Genomic DNA, 23276 nt, shown 5'->3' with positions numbered 1-23276 from the left:
GATTCCATCGTGAGGGGAATAGACAAGAGATTCTGCGGACCGGACAAGGATACCCGGATGGTGTGTTGCCTCCCTAGTGCCAGGGTACGGGATGTCTCAGATCGGGTCCAGAGTATTCTGAGGAGAGAGGGCGAGCAGCCAGAAGTCTTGGTACATGTTGGTACCAGTGACATAGACAGAAAAAGAGAGGAGGTCCTGAAGGAAGATTACTGGGAGCTAGAAAGAAAATTGAAAAACCAGACCTCCAGAGTAATAATCTCAGGATTACTGCCTGAGCAACGCACTAATGAAGGTAATAGCAGAATTAAGCAGATGAATGTGTGGCTAAGTAACTGGTGCAGGGGGCAGGGCTTCAAATTGTTGGATCATTGGAATCTATTTTGGGGGAGGTATGACTTATACAAAAACGGTGGGTTACATGTGAACTCAAAGGCTACGAATACCCTGGTGGGATTTTTTAATATAGCTGTTAGAGAGAGTTTAAACTAAGTTGGCAGGGGGAAGGAAACCAGGGTATTATGGTCGAGGAAGAGGAAAATAGAAACAAGTCAAAGATACTGTGCAGCAAAGTTGGCAAGGAGGACAGGCAGGTGAATAGACAGGGTAATTTGCTGTGCAATAGAGATATAGACAATAGACAGTAGGTGCAGGAGTAGGCCATTCGGCCCTTCTAGCCAGCACTGCCATTCACTGTGATCATGGCTGATCATACACAATCAGTACCCCGTTCCTGCCCTCTCCCCATATCCCCTGACCCCGCTATCTATAAGAGCTCTATCTAACTCTCTCTTGAATGCATCCAGAGACTTGGCCTCCACTCCCTTCTGGGGCAGGGCATTCCACATATCCACCACTCTCTGGGTGAAAAAGTTTTTCCGCATCTCTGTTCTAAATGGCCTACCCCTTATTCTTAAACTGTGGCCTCTAGTTCTGGACTCACCCATCAGCGGGAACTTGCTTCCTGCTTCCAGTGTGTCCAATCCCTTAATAATCTTATATGTTTCAATCAGATCCCCTCTCGTCCTTCTAAATTCCAGTGTATACAAGCCCAGTCGCTCCAATCTTTCAACATATGACAGTCCCGCCATTCCGGGAATTAACCTTGTAAACCTACGCTGCACTCCCTCAATAGCAAGAATGTCCTTCCTCAAATTTGGAGACCAAAACTGCACACAATACTCCAGGTGGGGTCTCACCAGGGCCCTGTACAGCTGCAGAAGGACCTCTTTACTCCTATACTCAATTCCTCTTGTTATAAAAGCCAGCATGCCATTAGCTTTCTTCACTGCCTGCTGTACCTGCATGCTTGCTTTCATTGACTGATGTACAAGAACACCTAGATCTCGTTGTACTTCCCCTTTTCCTAACTTGACTCCATTTAGATAGTAATCTGCCTTCCTGTTCTTGCCACCAAAGTGGATAACCTCACATTTATCCACATTAAACTGCATCTGTCATACATTTGCCCACTCACCCAACCTGTCCAAGTCACCCTGCATTCTCATAACATCCTCCTGACATTTCACACTGCCACCCAGCTTTGTGTCATCAGCAAATTTGCTAATGTTACTTTTAATCCCTTCATCTAAATCATTAATGTATATTGTAAACAGCTGCGGTCCCAGCACCGAACCTTGCGGTACCCCGCTGGTCACAGCCTGCCATTCCGAAAGGGACCCGTTAATCACAACTCTGTTTCCTGTCAGCCAGCCAATTTTCAATCCATGTCAGTACTCTGCCCCCAATACCATGTGCCCTAATTTTGTCCACTAATCTCCTATGTGGGACTTTATCAAAAGCTTTATATAGCAAAATCGGTAACGGATACTGATCTAAATGTACTGTACTTAAATGCACGCAGCATTAGCAATAAAGTGGATGACCTTGTTGTACAGCTACAGGTTGAAAGATATGACATTGTGGCCATCACCGAGTCATGGCTAAATGATGGATGTGATTGGGAGCTGAATGTTCAAGGATACACAGTGTATAGGAAAGATAGGAAGGTAGGTAAAGGGGGTGGCGTGGCCCTGATGGTAAGCAACGATATCAAATTACTAGAAAGAAGGGACATAGGATCAGAAGAGGTAGAATCCTTATGGGTCGAGTTAAGAAATGGCAAGGGTAAAAAGACACTAATAGCAGTTATATACAGGCCCCCAAACAGCAGCCGGGATGTGGACTACAAGTTACAGCTGGAAATAGAAAAAGCGTGTCAGAAGGAAAATGTCAAGATAATTATGGAGGATTTTAATATGAAAGTGGATTGGGAAAGTCAGGAAGATACTGGGTCTCAGGACAGGGAGTTTGTAGAATGCCTACGGGATGGCTTTTTGCAGCAGCTTGTCCATAAGCCCACCCGGGGATCGGCTGTTGTGGATTGGGTGCTGTGTAATGAACCTGAGGCGATTAGGGAGCTAGAGGTAATGGAACCCCTTCGAAGTAGTGATCATAATATGATTGAGTTCAGTTTCAAATTTGAAAAGGAGAAGCTGGTATCAGGTGTATCAATAGTTCAGTGGAACAAAGGAAACTACGGTGATATGAGAGAGAAACTGGCCCAAGTTGATTGGAAAAGTAAGCTAGATGGAGGGACGGTAGAGCAGAATTGGATGAAATTCCTACAAGAAATAAGTTCAGGAAAAATTTATTCCAAGAAAAAAGAAAATCATGAGTGGAAAAATGGCACAAATGTAGCTAATGACAGAGGTTAAGGCTAAAATAAAAGCAAAAGAGACGGCGTACAAGGAAGCAAAAATTTGTGGGAAAACTGAGGACTGGATGAATTTTAAAAACTTACAGAAGGAAACTAAGGAAGTCAGTAGGAAAGAAAAGATCAATTATGAAAGGAAGTTGGCAATTAACATTAAAAAGGAAACTAAGAGTCTTTTTAAATATATGAAGAGTAAAAGAGTGACACAGGTAGACATAGGACTGATTGAAAATGATGCTGGAGAAATTATAATGGGTACCTAAGAGATGGCAGAGGAACTAAATGAGTATTTTGCATCAGTCTTGTGAAAGACATTAGCAACATACCTGATAGCCAGAGGTCTCAGGGAATAGAATTAGGTACAGTCAAGATTACTAGAGAGAAAGTGCTTGGGAAGCTAAATGGACTAAGGATAGATAAGTCTCCCGGACAAGATGAGGTGCACCCACAGGTTCTGAAGGAGGTGGCTTTGGAGATTGTGGGGGCATTGGAAATGATCTTCCAGGAATCAATGGACTCTGGCACGGTTCCGGAGGACTGGAAGGTCGCAAATGTAGTTCTGGTGTTTAAGAAAGGAGGGAGGCAGCAAAAAGAAAATAACAGACCTATTAGTCTGACATTGGTAGTTGGAAAGGATGAGGTTATGAAATACCTTGAGGTGCATGACAAGATAGGCCCAAGCCAGCATGGTTTCATGAAGGGAAGATCCTGCCTCCCCAACCTATTGGAATTTTTTGAGGTAATCTCAAATTAGATTGACAAGGGAGAGGCTGTGAAAGTTGTGTATTTGTATCCTCTTGTACATTATTGATTATCTTACCTTCATATTTCATCTCTTCTCTCCATTGCTTGCCTTCTGTTGCTTTTTAAACCCTTCCCAATCCTCTAACTTCCCATTAATCTTTGCTATATTATATGCCCTCTCTTTTGCTTTTATGTTGTCTTGGACTGATGTTGTTCAGCCAGTTGTGTCATCCTGCCTTTAGAATACTACTTCATCTTTTGGATCTATCCTGCACCTTCCAAACTGCTCCCAGGAACTCCAGCATTGCTATTCTGCCGTCAACCCTGTAGTGTCCTCTTTCAATCAACTTTGGCCGGCTCCTCTCTCATGCCTCTGTAACTCCCTTTACTCCACTCTAATACTGATACATCTAACCTTAGCTTCTCCCTCTCAGACTGCATGATGAATTCTATCATAATAAGATCACTGCCTCCTAAGGGTTCCTTTACCTTAAACTCACTAATCAAATCTGGTTTATTGTATAACATCCAACCCAGAATTACCTTTCACCTAGTAGGCTCAACCACAAGCTGCTCTAAAAAACCATCTTGCAGGCATTCTACAAGTTCCCCCCTTTGGATGCAGCATCAACCTGATTTTCCCAATCTACCTGCGTATTGAAATCCCCCATGACTATCGAAACATTGCACTTTTGACATGGCTTTTCTATCTCCCATTGCAATTTGTACCTCATATCCTGGCCACCCAAGCTCAGGTGTAGCCTGTCCTTTTTATAGAGGTCATACCTCCCCCAGAAGTGATCCCAGTGATCCAGAAATCTGAAACATTGTCCTTGAACCAATTCCTCAGCCACACATTCATCCTATTCTTCCTCTTACTGGTGCATTTCGGGCAGCAATCGACAGATTACTACTCTGGGGGTCCAACTTTTCAGTTTTCTAACTCCCTATATTCTCTCTTCAAGATCTCTTCCATTTTCCCATCTATCAATGTCATTGGTACCAATATCCACCATGACTTCTAGCTGCTTACGCCTCCCTCCCCCTTTAGAGTGCTGTGGACCCCATCTGAGACACCCCTGACCCTGGCACCTGGGAGGCAACAGACTAGCCGGTTCTTTCACATCCATCGAATCTTCCGTCTACTCCTCTAACTATGGAATCGCTTATCACGAATACACTCTTCTTTCCCCCACCCTTTTCTTCTGAGCCAGAGCCAGGTCCGGTGTCCACAGTTTCCCCCCCCCCCCCTTCTAATAGTATCCAAAGCAGTTTAATTACTATTAAGGGGAACAACCACAGAGATATTCTGCGCTGGCTGCCTACTCCCTTTCCCTCTGGCAGTCACACAGCTACCTGCCTCCTGCAACTTAGGTGTGACTACCTCCCTGTAACTCTGCTCTTTCACTTCATTTTCCCATCTAAGCCACAGTTATTGAGCTGTAGTTCGATGTACTTCATTTAGATGCAGTTATCAGAAAGAGGTATCTTCACCTGATAAGGGGTCTTGACCTGAAATGTCAAATGTTCATTTCCCTCTATCGATGCTGCCTGACCATAGAACCTTAGAACATTACAGCACAGAAACAGGCCTTTTGGCCCTTCTTGGCTGTGCCAAACCATTTTTCTGCCTAGTCCCACCGACCTGCACCTGGCCCATATCCCTCCATACACCTCTCATCCATGTACCTGTCCAAGTTTTTCTTAAATATTAAAAGTGAGCCCACATTTACCACTTCATCTGGCAGCTCATTCCACACTCCCACCACTCTGTGTGAAGAAGCTCCCCCTAATGTTCCCTTTAAACTTTTCCCCCTTCACCCTTAACCCATGTCCTCTGGTTTTTTTCTCCCCTAGCCTCAGTGGAAAAAGCCTACTTGCATTCACTATCTATACCCATCATAATTTTATATACCTAACCTATTCAACCTTTCTCTGTAACTCAGTTTCTCAAGTCCCGACAACATCCTTGTAAACCTTCTCTGCACTCTTTCAACCTTATTAATATCCTTCCTGTAATTCAGTGACCAAAACTGCACACAATACTCCAAATTCGGCCTCACCAATGCCTTATACAACCTCACCATAACATTCCAACTCTTATACTCAATACTTTGATTTATAAAGGCCAATGTACCAAAAGCTCTCTTTACTACCCTATCTACCTGTGAGGGCACTTCCAAGGATTTTTGTATCTGTATTCCTAGAACCCTCTGTTCTACTGCACTCCTCACTGCCCTACCATTTACCTTGTATGTTCTACCCTGGTTTGTCCTTCCAATACCTCACACTTGTCTGTATTAAACCCCATCTGCCATTTTCAGCCCATTTTTCCAGCTGGTCCAAATCCCTCTGCAAGCTTTGAAAACCTTCCTCACCATCCACTACACCTCCAATCTTTGTATCATCAGCAAATTTGCTGATCCAATTTACCACATTATCATCTGGATCATTGACATAGATGACCAGTAACAATGGACCCAGCACTGATCCCTGTGGCACACCACTAGTCACAGTCCTCCACTCAGAGAAGCAATCCTCCACTACCACTCTCTGACTTCTCCCATTGAACCAATGTCTAATCCAATTTACTACCTCACCATGTATTCTTAGCGACTGAATCTTCCTAACTAACCTCTCATGCGGGACCTTGTCAAAGACCTTACTGAAGTCCATGTAGACAACATCCACTGCCTTCCCTTCATCCACTTTCCTGGTAACCTCCTCGAAAAACTCTAATAGATTTGTTAAACATGACCTACCATGCACAAAGCCATGTTGACTCTCCCTAATAAGTCCCTGTCCATCCAAATACTTGTAGATCCTATCTCTTAGTACTCCTTCCAGTAATTTACCTACTACAGACATCAAACTTACCGGCCTATAATTTCCCAGATTACTTTTTGAGCCTTTTTTAAACAACGGAACAACATGAGCTATCCTCCAATCCTCCGGCACCTCACCCATAGATACCGACATTTTAAATATATCTGCCAGGGCCCCTGCAATTTCAACACTAGTCTACATCAAGGTCCGAGGGAATACCCTGTCAGGTCCTGGGGATTTATCTACTCTGATTTGCCTCAAGACAGCAAGCACCTCCTCCTCTTTAATCTGTATAAGTTCCATGACCTCCCTACTTGTTTGCCTCATTTCCGTTGACTCCAAGCCAGTTTCCTTAGTAAATACAGATACAAAAAACCCATTTAAGATCACCAGTTTTATCCCTTACTATCCTTTTGCTCTTAATATACCTGTACAAGCTTTTTGAATTATCCTTCACCTTGACTGCCAAAGCTACCTCATGTCTTCTTTTAGCCCTCCTGATTTCTTTAAGTGTTTTTTTGCACTTTTTATACTTAAGTACCTTATTTCCTCCCTGTTTCCTATATATGTCATACATCTCTCTCTTCTTCTTTCTCAGAATTCCAATATCCCCAGAGAACCAAGGTTCCTTATTCTTGTTCATTTTGCCTTTAACCCTGACAGGAACATACAAACTCTGCACTCTCAAAATTTCTCCTTTGAATGACGGCCTCCCACATACCAACGACATCCTTGCTAGAGAACAACCTGTCCCAATCCACGCTTTTTAGATCATTTCTTCAAACTTGGCCTTTTTTCCAGTTCAGAACCTCAACCCAAGGACCAGATCAATCTTTATCCATGATGAAGTTGAAACAAATGGTGTTACAATCATTGGAACCAAAGTGTTCCCCTACACACACTTCCGTCATCTGTCCTAACTCGTTTCCTAATAGAAGATCTAATATTGCATTCTCTCTAATCAGTACCTCTATATGTTGATTTAGAAAACTTTCCTGAATACATTTTACAAACTCTAACCCATCTAGACCTTTAACAGTATGGGAGTCCCAATCAATATGCAGAAAATTAAAATCCCCTACTATCACAACTTTGTTTCCTGCAGTTGTCTGTTATCTCTCTGCAGATTTGCTCCTCCAATTCTCGCTGACTATTGGGTTGTCTATAATACAACCCCATTAATGTGGTCATACCTTTCCTGCTTCTCAGCTCCACCCATATGGCCTCGGTAGACAAGCCCTCTAATCTGTCCTGCCTGAGCACTGCTGTAACATTTTCCCTGACTAGCAATGCCAACCCCCCCCCACCCCCACCCTTCATCCCTCTGCCTCTATCACATCTGATACATCGGAACCCTGGAACATTGAGCTGCCAGTCCTGCCCCTCCTGTAGCCAAGTTTCACTAATGGCTACAATGTCATAATTCCACGTGTCAATCCACGCCCTCAGCTCGTCAGCTTTCCCCACAATACTCCTCGCATTGAAATAGACACACCTCAGAAAATTATTACCACCACACACAACCCTTCTATTTGTGACTTTGCATTAAACTTTAACATCATTTATTTTCACCCCCGTTCCACTATCTACTCTGGGACTCTGGTTCCCATCCCCCTGCAAATCCAGTTTAAACCCCCCCCCCCCATAGCACTAACAAATCTCCCTGCAAGGATATTGGTCCCCCCCCCCCCATAGTTCAGGTGTAACCCGTCTCTCTTGTACAGGTCCCACCTGCCCCAGAAGAGGTCCCAAAGATCCTGAAATCTGAAACCCTGCCCCCCCCCCACACCAGCTCCTCAGCCACGTGTTCATCCTCCAGAGCATCCTATTCGTACCCTCACTGGCACGTGGCACAGGTAGCAATCCTGAGATTAACACTCTCAAGGTCCTACTTTTTAACTTCCTATGTCATTGTACCATGACATCTGGCTGCTCACCCTCCCATTTCAGAATGCCATGCACACGATCAGAGACATCCCTGACCCTGGCACCCAGGAGGCAACAAACCATCCAGGAGTCTCTGTCGCGACCACAGAACCTCCTGTCTGTACCTCTAACTATCGAGTCCCCTATCACTACCGATCTCCTCTTCTTCCCCCCTCCCTTCTGCACTGCAGAATCAGACTCAGTGCCAGAGATCCAGCTTCCGCAGCTTGTCCCAGGTAAGTCATCCCCCACCCCCAAAAGAATCCAAATTGGTATACTTGTTGTTGAGGGGAATGGCCACAGGGAAACCCTACTCTACCTGCCCTTTCCCCTTCCCTCGCCTGACGGTAACCCAATTACCTGTGCGCTGCTCCTTTGGCGTAACTATTTCCCTAAAACTAGTATCTATAAACCCCTCATTCTCCCGAATGATCCAGAGGTCATCCAGCTCCTCCTCCAGTTCCCTTACACGGTTTGTTAGGAGCTGCAGCTGGATGTACTTCTTGCAGGTATCGTTGTCAGGGACTCCAGAGATCTCCCTGACTTCCCACACCCTGCAAGAGGAGCATTCCAACCTCCTGCCTGGCATTCTCTCTACTCTAAACAAACAAAACAAAACTTACCGGAACCTACCCTCACCTCTGCCTGTTGAGCCAAAGCCGTCCCACTCTGACTCAGTCCCCTCCGACGATGGGCACTACGACACTGGCCCATCTGAGTTCCCTCAGCATTTTGTGGGTCTTACTCTAAACTTTTGCCCTGTAACATCCTGCTATTCCAAGACAAATGTTCTAAAGTATTGGGGACAGGACATGACAACATATCATTTAATGGCCCTTTGTCAGTTGATGTGATAGTGTACCAATTTGGAACTGTTAATTGTATAGCATACAAAATCAATTTAGTACAAGTCTATTTGGCCCATCAAGTTCATGTTTACTGCTTCTAGAGCAATGGTTCTCAACCTGGGGTCCACGGACCCCTTGCTTAATGGTATTGGTCCATGGCATAAAAAAAAGCTGGGAACCCCCTGCTCTTTACAGTAACTCAGTCAATTCCACTTCCCTTCCTATAAATCAGATTAATTTTTCTCAAACTCCCTTCTGAAACCCATTTAAATGATGATAATTACATGCAAAATACATACAGGAAAGCAATCTGGCACTCATGATCATTAAAAACAAGAGATTCTGCAGATACCAGATATCTTGATCAACACACACAAAATGCTGGAAGAATTCAACATGTCAAGCCACATCTATGCAGGAGAATAAACAGTCGACATTTTGCGCTGAGACCTGCCTTGACATGTTACTTGAGGTCAAGCCTGATTGATGGGGAAATTATACACCGACACGACATGTGATCTTATGACCATGCAAGAATAGACTGCAATGCTGAATGCCACAGCAAGAACATAAACATCTGATTATGTAACAGCCTCAAGGAAGGCAGACTGGAGCTGCTCAGAATTCAATCAGATATTCTGGTGCTCTCTGTGGAGTTCGTGCATTCTACCTGTGGTCTTCCCTCAAATACTTTGGTTTCCTTCCACAACCCAAAGGTATGCCGGCTGTTAGTTTCATCAGCTGCTGTAAATTGCCTCTTAATATGTAGATGGGTACAGCAGCTGGGGCTCTGTCTCCATGCTGTATGACTCTCTTTGTAAAATTAAAAGACAAGACTCCTGAGGAACAGGTAGAACAAGAGAGACATTTATCACAGTGTTTCGACAAGTTTTAATAAGTCAAGTATTTTCCTATAACTTTTTATTTTAACAAATTACAAATAAATAGTGTCTCCAAACTATAGTAACTGATTCCCCTTTATGTCGCACTGGGCGTGATGATGGCAGAATTCAGAAATTATTATGCTTGATTTCATGAAAGGAACTTTAATGATCTGCAAATGTCAGTAACTACACCCCAATTTAGTCTCAGACTTGAACTTGGATCACTATTTCTGGCAATTCCCTGCAAAATGACATCATCCATGTGCCTTTCAAAGCAGTTGAGCTGGGACTTCACCCATTGTTTGAATAGAACAGCAGAGCACAAAACAGGCCACCACAATGTTGTGCTGACATTTTAACCTACTTCAAAATCAATCTAGTGCTTCCCTCCCACATTAGCCCTCCATTTTTCTTTCATCTGTGTGCCTATCTAAAAGTCACTTAAGCATCCCTAATCTATCTGTCTCTACCACCATAGTGTGTTCCAAGTACCCACCATTCTCAGTGCAGAAAACCTATCTCTGGCATCCCCCCCCCCCCCCAATATTTTCCTCCAACCTCCATAAAATTATGCCCTCTTGTATTAGCCATTTCCAACCTGGGGAAAAGACACTTTGGCAGGAAATGTTTCGTACAAGGTCTGAGGTTGACTGAGTACTCCCTTTGATCAGTGTTGGGTAATACTTCCATCAAAGTGGTTACAGCTCAAGAACAGGAGATCTCTCATTCCTGTGGTACTATGACCCAACAGAAGGGACTAGCTACCCACAGACTCTAGAAACTGCAGTGACACAGGCCACAAAAGAATGTTGTCCTCTCCCATGTCCTTCCTGACCCTTTCACCAAGAAATTTCAACCCCACATGTTAACACTTCTGACAATACAATATGAAGTGCATTCCTCTTGGAATTATTTGGCAAAACTTTTAATAAAGTGTGTAGCCTCTTGAATCAGAGCTTCAGTTTACACTTCACTACAGTTAAACAGTCAGGTTTAGACCTGTAGGTAGATGCAATATTCCAGTTTGAGTGGTTCAAATGTTATGCAACTGTAAACAGTAATCAAACCACATCTGTAAAACAAAGCTAAAAGCTCCAGCTGCCAGTGGCCACCCATTTTAATCCCAGTCCCATTCCGATATGTCAGTCCATAGCCTCCTGTACTGCCGCAATGAGGCCACACTCAAGTTGGAGGAACAACACTTTATATTCCGTCTGGGTAGCCTCCAATCTGATGGCATGAACATTGCTTTCTCAAACTTCCTGGTCAAAAGCATGGAGCTAGGAAGAGTGTGTATAGCCTACAGCAAAACAGCTACTGTCAAACAAACCTTCATCTTACTCAGAAACACAATGAGTGTTTCTAGGGAATATTGATTTATATTCCATTTGCTCTCCACATGACATGACTTTATGTCTCGTTTGAAAGTAAGCCACAAAGTTCAGTAGAATAATACCAAAATGTTGTATCAATTGCATTATGCACAATTTAGTTTATTTTGCTGGTGTGTTTCTTTGAATCTATTTTAAACAATGTTTATCTGATAGTAAAAATAACACCTAAAGCCTGAGAGAGTCAGGTACCCAGACTAACTATTTCTCAGGTTGGTGAAGGAGTGATGTTAATGTTGAGCGTTGTCTTGGGACTCGCTTCTTGAAACTTCATTTCCCATTTAGTTAAACAGCGTGATCAGCCCACTTCCAAGCTGATTTTAATGCAGGCATTGACAAGTATGACAAGTTCTAAACGGCCACAATCTAAGGAGATTCTTATAACCCATCCAACAAAAGATCCAAAAAAAAATTTCTTTCATCAGGAGTAGTGAAGCTCACAGAATCTCACCCAATCCAGTGCACCACGTGATGGTAAACGAAGCTAATCAGATCGGTGTGCTTTTGCCAAATGGATGTGTTTGTTACTCAGACTGTGTGTCACCCATTTGCAAAAATGGAAATGGAACAGGATCAAAAGGATCGCCAGACCGCCCGCTGTGAGATAAATGGCTCCTACGGTACTTTCTTTTGGCATAAAACATTTGGAGATTGCAAAGTCTGTTGCTGTAATAGTGGCCTGCAGAGAAAGAGAACAACTCAATGTCATTGCTGGCGAGGTACTGAAACCGCTTGGTGAGCACAGCATACGGAGAGATGGCCAACACACATCACTAAAATACCTCATTGCAAACCACTCCTCTTTGAGGAGTCTCTTGCAGAAAAAGCAGAGTCATATGAATTCATGCAAGGTTGAATCTTCACAATATAAAATTTAACTTCAGAGAATCAGACACTCTAATCCTCCACATTTCACAAATTGTTTCTTCTTCTTCTCCTCCCACCAGCTAGTTTCAGATGTCATTCACTCCTTGCATTTGTATCTTCAGCAAACACCACTGTCTGCAAGTTGCCCTCCAATCTACACACTGCCCTGACCTGGAAAGTTTCACTGTTCCTTCACATCGCTGGGTCAAAATCCTGGAACTGCCTCCCTCACCACTGCAATCCTTGATGTGTACCCATTCCACAAGAAGCCAGTTCACCACCACCTTCTCAAGGGCAACTGGGGATGGAGAATCAGTGTGAGAAGCTCATGTCCCTTGAATGAATTTAAAAACAATTTTTTTGTTTGTCCACTTGCCAGTTACTACCAGCACCACTTGTATCATTCAATCTCTCTTACTCGTTCCACTCCTCCTCCATCTTCTCCTAGTTCTTATGAATGGTTATCCTTTCTCATTTGCCATCTGACCTACCGAAGATTTCCAGCATTTTCTATATTGTTTCAGAGTTTCACTATGTCTGACATCGTGATTTTGCATATAGCAGCTTAGTGGTGATGTTCTTGGATCAGCAGTCACAACCTATGATTATTGACCCAGAGACAGGAATTCAAATTCTACCATTGCACTAGAATTTAAATTTGTGGAATTAATTGTATCAATTAATTGGTGGTGGCAATGGTGGCTACAAAACTAATATTTTATTGAACACTTACACTGCTTACCAAACAAGACAGCATAGAAACAGGCCCAAGTCCACCAAGATCCCGTTTTTACACTAATCCAACCATCCTCCCCACATTCCCATCAACTTTCCCAGATCCTACCACTCACACTTGGAGAAATTTGCAGTTGCCAATTAACTTACTAATCTGCATGGTCAAATATCTTTTGTGGCAGGGAATCTGCAGGCCTTACCTACAACCTTGACATGACTCAGCACCACATCAGTGTGGCTGACTCCAAACTTCTCTGAAATGGTCTAGCAAGCCACTATATTCAAGAAATTGGGAATAAGCAGTAAATACTTGTCTTGTCAATGAGATGAACTACCTTTTCATAGAGTAACACCAACGTCTGCATAGTGAAAGTGGATGAATACAATGATGATGAAGGAAGGGATCCAGCATTCTCGGGAGTTAATAGTCTCTCAGCATACAGTGAGGTCAGTAGAAAGACAAATCCTTGTGCAGACCAGGTCCCTGTACTGATCTAATGTGCTTGTGAAGGAGGCAGTTCTCTTGGATGTTCAGTTGTCATTATCACTGTATGTGTCAGGGCTCCAGTCCAGAAACAGTCACTGTACCTTCTTATCAGGAGTCAAGGTTAAACTGGAAATCAGGCCTCAAGTGGCAGAGTATGGAAACCCCATCCCAGGAACACTGGCTAGCAGCAGACTGGGCTCAGTGCTTGGCCTTGTTAGTTGTTGCAGGTCTTTGACAATTTTTAAATTGCCTCTGATGATCCTCCAGATTCTTTAAATAGCTAAATTCAACTTCCCCAGCTGCAGTAATGGGATCTGAACAAATCACTAGTCCAGGCCTCTGGACCCAACACCACATTCAACACATTTGGATCACAGCAATCATTTTCATTTTTCCTATCTCTTGTTTCTGGTCTATTTTCTGAACCCCTCCCTGCCAGCTTCACTTCCAAGTCCTTGTTTTTCTCTACCACATCACAGACTTCCCTTCCCCTCTTCCCTACCTCTGAACTCAAAACTTACTCATGATTTACTGGTTTGCCCTAAGATTCCAACACAAACACAATAGGTCAAATGGCTTCCTTCTGCAGAATTTCCACAATTCTATGATGCTACAAGGTTATGGTTTATTCTTGGTGTTCTTAAGGTTACAGCACACTAACAGGCCCTTCCAGTCCAATGAGCTCACACCGCCCAGTTACTAACCCATACGTCTTTGGAGCATGGGAGGAAACCAGAGCACCCAGAGGAAAGCCACGCAGTCACAGGGAGAATGTACAAACTCCACACAATCAGCAGTGGGAATTGAAGCTGGGTTACTGGTACTATAAAGTGTTACACTAAATGACACACTACCACACCACGCCACCTGGTTTTTTTGTGCCTTATCAATTTCCTGATAGATCTAAACAGGTAGATTTTCTTGATGTTCAAAAATTTATCAATTTTAGCCTTGAAAGGACTGAGAATTCCAGGATAGAGAATTCACAAAGTCTTTATAGCTTCTTCTCTATCTCAATCTTCAACATCCAATCCCTTCCAGTAGGATACTAGCCCAGACTTAGATTCACCAACTAAAGGAAACAAGGTCTCAGAATTCACCCTCTCAGTCCTTCTCACAATTTTGCATCTCTCCTTCATCTGAACTCCATGAAGTATACAAACAAATTAGGAACAGGTACAAGCCTAATTCACCTACACTTTAAACCAATTACCAATTAATTCCCACAACTTGCTCCACCATTTAACTAGATGCTCCTGATCCAGCTGGAAACACAGCTCTGATTCCTGCTCATTCCAGTTACCTTTTACCTTCCCCACTCCCTTTTATTTGGAGTAGCTGCCCAACTTGGCCGTAAAGAAAAGCACCACACTGAGGAAAATAGTTCCAAGACTAAGTCATGGGTAAATTAGTTAATAAATTATTGGAAGGTACTCTACGGGACAGGATGTACAAGTGTTTGGCTAGAAGGGCTATCAAAATATGCAAGGGTTTTGGGGTGTGGGGGCGGGGGAAGGACGTGGTAGATAGAACTAGGCAGAAGATCAGTACATATGTACTTCGATAATAAATTTATTTTGAGTTGGTATGGAATAGATAGGCCGAAAGGCCTGTTTTCTGTGCTGTTGTTGACTTTCAACCCTCTAACCAAATAGACCAATTTTTCTTTGTCTGCAGTTCAATCCTTTATACAAGAATTAATTCATCAAATCTACTCCACCATCTCAAACTTCCACAAAAGATGCATACCACTCTCTTTTTAAAAACAGGTTAAGATGCCTTAAACCAAAAGAAGTCCGATTCCTTACCAGGAGGAAGCTGGGGTTGTTGCGATTCCTCCAGCTGAAGGAAGGGATGCTGATCTCAGGGAGGTGCTGCTCATGCAGTACAGTGCAGGCACTGTGGGTGTGACCACTCAGGATCAGACGAGGCTGAAACCACCACAGCAGCTGAAACCAACCCAAAGAAATTTGTTAGCACCAACACGTTAAAAACAGTTTTGAACAGGCGTATGCACCAATTCTCCCTTTTATGTTCATGTAGAGGTAGTAAATCACTTACAGAAAGACACAGCATAGAAACATGCCCAAGTCCACCAAGATCCCATTTTTACACTAATCCCACTCTCCTCCCCACATTCCCATCAGCTTTCTCCAGATTCTACCACTCACCTACACACTCGGGGCAATTTACAGTCACAAATTAACTTACCAATCTGCACAGTGTTTAGTATATGGGAGGAAACCAGATCATCTGGAGGAAAATCACCAGTTCACAGGGAGAAGGTGCAAACTCCACACAGAGGCAGCACAGGAGGGCAGGATTGAATCTGGGCCACAGTGGCTGCGGTTCAGCTGCTCTATCAATTGCAGCACTAGTAGGGCCACTGCCTCTAGTTAGTAACAGGAGTTGATTGAGGAAAGGAGTATACAAGTGCCCTGGTATCTAGACTGGAAGGGAAGTGAATATTTACCAGGAAGCACCAGACTGGTTTCTGTATAATGAACAGTGCAGGCAAAATGCACATTGCAGCTGTTCGAGTTGCAGAAATCTGCCCTGATGGAATTCACAAATCACCTTCCAAATACTTGAGGTGCAGAATAAAATTCACTCTCACAGTAAGTGAGGAGTAACAAAGTAGATAAGTAAAATTTATTTTTCAACTCGCATTCCTTGATACATGTGCAAATGATGCAGCTTCACATTGCAGAAAATTGTGATACGGATTGTTTCCAGCAACAAAACACACAGGTCACCTGTGGTTTCCAGTGCTGACTGATGATTACATGTAGGAAGGAGGTTTGAGGAAGAAATGATCCATTACCTTTGTTAGTTTTACACACAGATATAAGTGCAGTACAACATTGCTAGGTTCATGCCAAAGAGTGGATAATTCGGTGTGAATGTCACCAAACGTTTTGGGGACAGGTGGTGATCAGTTGATGCTCCCTCGGTAATAATGAAATGTCACAGATCCCAAACACCAACATCGCACAGGGCTGCAAGAGGCCACAGAGGGTTGGAGCTCCATCACGGGCACAAACTTCTCCACCATCCAGTGCATCCTCTTTTCCTGTTACTACCATTGGGGAGGAGGTACAGGAGCCCAAAGACCCACAATCAACAATTCACAACAGTTTCTTCTCTTCCACCAGATTTATGAACCATCCATGAACGTTATGCCTTGCTTCATTTGCACTATTTATTTTTGTAATTTATAGTAATTTTATGTCTTTGCACTATACTTCTGCTGCAAAACAATTTCATTTCTTCAGTGATAAAAATTTGATTCCGATTCTGATTTTCTAAAGAGTTTGAGCAGTCAAAATAATTTAACAAAAGGGACTGGGTTGGATAATCTGATCCTCCACAAGATATCCAGGTACCCACACAACATTACTGCAACAATTCCATTACATTCCCAGAGACCACACAGCTGAAACGAGGATTAAAGCCATTGCTGCTGTTCAGCCATTTCAGCAGCTGTAATCAGAACCACCCATTATCTCGCTACAAAATAAGCACCCTTGAATTAGCCATGCAGCTTTGGAAAAGTGCTGATGTCACAGGTGTGCCCCCGTGTTCTCCACCCAGTTTGCTGCGTGACTGGAGTTTAACCAGCCTGTTTAAAAGTTCATTTCTTTGTTTTAACACTGTTGTGGTCCTCTGTATACATTTTCTAAACTCCTACAATTCTTCATGCCTCCAGCTCTGGCTTTCTGAAAACATTGGTGGTTACACTGCCCAGGTTCTCTGTAATCCAATTCCAACCTCAGCTCTTCAATTTCATCCAACTCTTGCTCATCAAGAATCTGTACACCTCTCCCTTAAAAATATTCAAGGACTCTCTTCCTCAACGAGAGGAAGAAAGTGAGTTACAAAGACCTGTGGTCTGGTGAGAAAAATAATTTCATCTCCTATCTGTTATAAATAGGCGAGGCCTTTACCTTATTTTTTAATATTAACTCCTAGTTCTAGATAATCTTCTCCACATCCGCAGTCAAGACCTCTCAAGACTTGTGCACTTTAGTGATCAGGGCTGAAGGACAGGGCACTGAAGTGTGCAACAGAACAAATAGACATGGGAATATAGATCCGTAATTCCTTGAGAGTGGCTTCACAGGTAGATAGAGTTGTAAAGAGAGCTTTTGGCAGATTGGCCTTCATAAATCAGGACATTATGTACAGGAGTTAGGATGCTACTTTGAAGTTATTTAAGACTTTGGTGAGGCCAAATTTGGAGTATTGTGTGCAGTTTTGGTCACCTACCTACACACAAATAAGCAAGAAAGAAGCAGAGAAATTTTACAAGGGGATTTACAGGACTTGACCACCTGAGTTACAGAGATAGTTTGAATAGGTTAGGACTTTATTCCCTGGAATGCAGGAGAATAAGGGAAGATCTATAGAGTTATATAAAATTATGAGGTGCATAGACAGGGTGTGGAGACTAGAACTACAGGACATAGGGTTAGGATAGAAAGGCGGAACATTTAAAGGAAATCTGAAGGGAAACTACTTCACTTAGAGAAGGGTGTGAGTGTAGAATGAGCTGCCAGTAGAAGTGGTAGATGCAGGTTCAATTGTAACATTTAAGAGAAGTTTTGACAGGCACATGAATGAGAGAGGAATAGACAGCAATGGTCTGGGTGCAGGTAGGTGAGACTCAGCAGAAAACTAGGCTTGTACAGAATAGATGGGCCGAAGAGCCTGCTTTTATGTTGTTGTGCTCTATGACTCTATATTGAGAGAGTCCCCCCCCTTTAAAGATCCACAGAAACACAACAGACTGCAGATGCCAGGTTCACTTGGGAAAATCAATAAACCTAATTATAACATCAACCATTTCATTTAAAAGACACACCTTGGGTAATGCAATAGAATTGTAAGCTCTCCTGGGACAGCGGGCTTGTTAAGGGTGAATTAAATTGAACAAAAAGTCATATTTGATTCCTCACTGGTATGTGCAAAAGTGTGGAACACAAAATAGTTTTAAGACAAAATGGTGTCAGCTTGAAATTGAAAATATTTTGAGAACATACAGTTCTGGCTGGTACACAGCCTTGAGAGTAATGACATGAACATGCCTTTCTTCAGACATGCTGCCTCTGAGATATGCAGCCAGGCTGAAGGCCACACAGGGTAAGAGGGTACCACACAGTACTACCATGACTGAATGGAAATACATTGAGGTAGCAATTATGCCACATTTTGAAAGTGTGAAAAGGGGCAACTTCTTTGTTGCATGATGGCATGAATATCAATTTCTCTAACTTCCAGTAATTTCTTTCTTTATTCCCCTTTCTGGTTATTCTCTCACACCTCTTCTTCTCAACTGTCCATCATCTCCCTCAGGTTTTCCTCCTCCTTCCCTTTTTTCCTTGGTCCACTGTCCTCTCCTATTATTCCTTCTTACTCAGCCCATTATATCATCTACCTATCACCCCCCACTTCTTACTTCATCTCTGTCCCCCATACAGCTACCTTCCCCTCACCTGATCTCACCTATCATCTGCCAGCTTGCACGCCTCCCCTTCTCCCCCCCCCCCAATCTTATTCTGGCTTCAGCCCCCTTTCTTTCCAGTTCTGATGAAGGGTCTCAGACCAAAGCATCAACTGTTTCTTCCCCCCATAGATGCTGCCTGACTTGCTGAGTTTCTCCAGCATTTTGTGTGTGGCTCAACTTCTTTGTGCAAGTTGGAATTTTGCCTTGGGCTGAGTCCAGATTGGTGCTGAGACAGAGAGAGATACATTGGACACCTAGGATTCCCTCCAGATTTACATAGATTGCCTTATTGATTGGTTGATAAGTACAGTATTAATTTGCTTCTTTTTCTACATTAATTAACCTTTTCTGTATCTTATTCTACTGTATATAAAATACTAATGAAGCAGTTTTCTATAAACACTTACATAGTGCCTCCTTTGTTTGTGAATTCCTCTTGCTGTTGCATCAGAAAAGGACAAGGAATGTATTCTAAAATATTTTCATTACAGGGCTGTAGATTCTCAGGAATGGGACGTGAACTCACTGCCTTTAGATGTGAAAGTAAAAGTGTTACCTCGTGAACTACAGCTGATCTGCCAGCTGTAAATCCAGCTTGGCTTCCAATGTATTCATTCTCTCCTACTGTGCAAAATAAAAATGTCATGACCGAAGTTACACATGGATCCCTTACCTTTTTAGAAGCTTCAGCAGACAAGGTGTCATATCTCTCCCGGAATAGCAGCTTCTTTTCCTCAGGGGACGCGGAGTCCACACCCGTACACTCTGCATCGCTGACTCGATAAAGGGGATAATGCTGCAAGAATCAGGTATCATTAGGACAATAACAAACCCTCTGGAACGCTGCACAGAGTGGTGGTTGGTGATCACAGGGCGTGTCATTATTACTACACAGGTAATTTTTTCTCAACATCACACCTCAACTGCTGCAGGACTGCTCTGAAGTTGTAAGAATGGTTGGTAAATTTCAATCCTCACAGGGGACTTTCAGGACCATGGTAAATTGGCCAGTTACTCCAACTAGAGGAGTATTTAAAGACAATATTGTTTGCCTGCACTTTCCCTATAACTTAAATATATTCTACATTCTGCTATGGCTTATCCCCTCTACCACTTCAATGTGCTCATGGTTTGAAATTATCTTTATGGATAGCATACAAAAGGGAAGTTTTTCTCCTGCACCTTGGTACATGTGACAATAATATATCAATTTCTCGGCAATAAAAACTGGACTTGGAACAAGGGCGCAGAGGACAGCTCGTACAAAACATGGGGGATGAATTACCTGTTTCTATGCAATTCCACGAGTATCCTTTCACTCCCCAACAAAATTAACAATTGAAGCATAGACCATTGACCTAGAGGTAAATGAATTTGAAGCTCAACATGGTAGCTAGGGAACCTAACTTCATGTAATAAAAGTAACCTTGAAATAAAATGTTGGCCTCTAGACGTGACATGAAACCACCAAATTGTTGTAAAGACCCCCAAGGTTCTCTGCTGCCCAATAGAACATAGATGAGTACAGTACAGAAACAAGTCCTTTGGCCCACAATGTCCGTGTCGAGCATGATGCCAAATTAATTGCAAGTGACTCATATCTCTATTCCTTGCAGATTCACGTGTCTACCTAAAAGCCTCTTGAATAAGAGAATCAGAATCAGGTTTATTAGCATACAGAATGAGTGCTGGCAGCGTCCACATACACATAATTAAATAGAGCACAACACTGCCTGTGTGCACCAGACTGCAGTGAGTATCTCCTGTCGTACATCCTACCAGCTGACAAGAATTGTTCCAGTCATTCTGTGAGTCTGCTACTGGCTTTGCCAGATCCTTTCATCCCTCCATAGGGGTGGAGCTACGGTGGCACTTAACAGCGACTCCTTCGAGATCATCTGTGGAAACTGCTTAATTTCCACCTTTGATGCCTCTCTTTTTCCTTTCCAAGGCAGATGGGGTTCTGACAAGAAATGCTGACCTGGAGTTACACTCGGACTTTGGTTTATTGCGGTGGTGGGACCCCGCTCCCAGGGGGCTCACAACCAGCCACTTCTGATGTGGCCTAGAAAGATGAGCGCACCATCAAGGTTCAGAGCGTCACAGCCCTGTGGACGAGTTGACTCTACGCCAGTGCTGCCGACTGAACCGTCATGGGACAAAACAGTGGATTGGCTGTCAGGGGCTCTTCTCGGCCAAACGAGCGTTGGTGGGGAAGAGTTTGTTACCAATTCTCGAGCTGGAAAGCGACATGGCAGGCTTTATCATCACATCAGCGAGTTGTTTTGTTTTGTCTCCCCTCTCTGTCTGAAAGGGTGACACCTCTCTTCCCCTTTACTGGGGAGAGGGAGAGAGAGAGCCTGACACATGTCAAATTGTCTGGGTGAACAATTAGCTTCTGTTGTACTGCAGGTCATGGTCTTTCTTGGGAGCTTTGTTAGTGCTTGCCTGGTGGGTGGAGGGTGCTGATGACTTTTTGCAGAAGTGGATGGGGTGGGTTAGGGTCTTTGTTCTGCTGCTGCTTGTGCATGAGTGGGGAGAGTGGGGGGGGGAGTTTGGGGTTCTAATGTTTTTACTGTCACTCATTCTTTGGGGTGCTCTTCTGTTTTCTTGGATGTTTGTGAAGAACAAGAATTGTATATTCCAAATGTATATTGGATACATTTCTCTCATATTAAATGGAACTACTGAACTTTCTGCTGACTTGTCCAAGTGATCTTTTCGTTCCAAGGATAGATCGATTATGCAGGTTGTTCACTGAGTGAGCCTTTATAGTGATCGTTGAGTCACAAAGCTCACTTTCCCAACCCCATTGCCCTCCTACCCTCATTGAACCCGTCACTCTTCTGCTCTCCTCAGCCCAGTCCCTCGCTGACCTCATCACCCTTCTCCTTCAGCCAATTCCTCATCTAAAACTTGGACTCTTACTTGCATTACCCTACCTAGAAACTGCCGATACAAGAGAGATCATTTTCTCACAATCATGCTCAGGGGCATTTGGTGGGTAGGGTCTGCCCTTTCTCATATGTCAGTGCATCGATGATAGCATCTGTTAGTCTCGCGAGACCATGGATCTGCACCGGAACGTCTTGCTTCAGTCTGTCCAGGTGCAGGCCTAGGCAAGGTTGTATGGGAGACTGGCAGTTGCCCAAGCAGCAAGTCTCCCCTCTCCACGCCACCGATATTGTCCAAGGGAAGGGCAAGGGCCGATACAGCTTGGCACCAGTGACGTTGCAGGAGTTGCTATAATGAGGTTGAAGACAACGTCGGACTGCCTTAGAGACTCCAGGTCCGGATTTGTCCTCAGGGTTTACTCCCAAAGCCTTTCCCATAAGTGGGTATGGCCGCAAGACAGCGGAGCTTTGATATCAGAGTTTTCCCTCTCTTAGATGGACTGCCTTCCCAGGCTGACGAGCTCCATCTACCCGAGTGCATCATCAGTTTAAAAAGAAAGACGACAAGCATAAGAGCACAGCGAAGATTTAGCGTAGCTGTGAAAACACAATGAAACTGTTGACAGCAAAGCAAAAGTCACTCAAGGCAGATTTTAAAAATATTCCTACCTGAAGTAAAATAGGAGGGGAATATTCTGGGAATATTCTCTTATCTTTACAGTTCTCACTGGAATGATTTAAATCCAGCTGTTGGCAAAACATATTGACAACATTATGAAAAATCTTCCATCAATTTTGCACAACTGAATATCAAAACTAAACGCACAACTCACCACCAGACTATTATCTCATGAACTGAAACAGGGCTGTGAACCAAACGGCTTCCAAAGCTTCAAACATGGCATCGCGAGGGGGGAAATGGGCATAAGCTGCTGAGGTTCAAAGACTTCAGCAGAGCTTTAGAAATTTAAAGGCTGAGAAAGGAATGAAACAAGGTGCAGAGCTTAGTGGAGACATGAGGGCAAGGATTGTTGTGGGGAAGTACAAGCAGGCAGAGGGGCTTTATCTAGAGGAAGAACTCCACTTGGAGATTAAGCTTTGGGTGGACAAATCAGCTCTGCATTAGAAAGCATGTCTAGAGAGAATGACAACTGACTTGATAGAGGTGTCTAAGGTGATACGAGGCATAGACAAAGTGGAGAGCCAACACCTCTTTTTGCAGGGTGGAAATGGCCAATACAAATGGGCATAATTTTAAGGTGATTCGAGGGAAGTATAGGGGGGGGATGGCACAGAGAGTGGTGGGTGCACATACTTCCAGGGCTGCTGTTAACAGCAAATACATTAGGGACAGTTAATTCTTAGATTGCCCCATGGATAAAAGAAAGATAGATGGCCACATGAGAGGGAAGGGTTCAACTGGCACAATTTTGTGAGCAGAAGGACCTGTAGCAT

General features: G+C 43.5%; 1 protein-coding gene across 1 annotated transcript in view; it reads right to left on the bottom strand.

The window, feature by feature from the left end:
- Positions 1-10850: 10850 nt before the first annotated feature.
- Positions 10851-23276, bottom strand: part of mppe1 (metallophosphoesterase 1) — a 46354-nt gene continuing 33928 nt past the window's right edge. The window contains exons 6-9 of the mRNA XM_073047032.1: positions 22491-22568; positions 19601-19723; positions 15230-15370; positions 10851-12011 (exon numbers count right to left, since the gene is read on the bottom strand). Of these exons, the coding sequence (XP_072903133.1) occupies positions 11817-12011; positions 15230-15370; positions 19601-19723; positions 22491-22568 (537 nt within the window). The 3' untranslated portion in view covers positions 10851-11816. The remainder of the gene's footprint in view (positions 12012-15229; positions 15371-19600; positions 19724-22490; positions 22569-23276) is intronic.

This window comes from Hemitrygon akajei, chromosome 1 (assembly GCF_048418815.1).
Source record: "Hemitrygon akajei chromosome 1, sHemAka1.3, whole genome shotgun sequence".
NCBI lineage: Eukaryota > Metazoa > Chordata > Chondrichthyes > Myliobatiformes > Dasyatidae > Hemitrygon > Hemitrygon akajei.
Note: the sequence above shows the minus strand (reverse complement) of the source record. Positions and strands in the feature narration are given on the sequence as shown.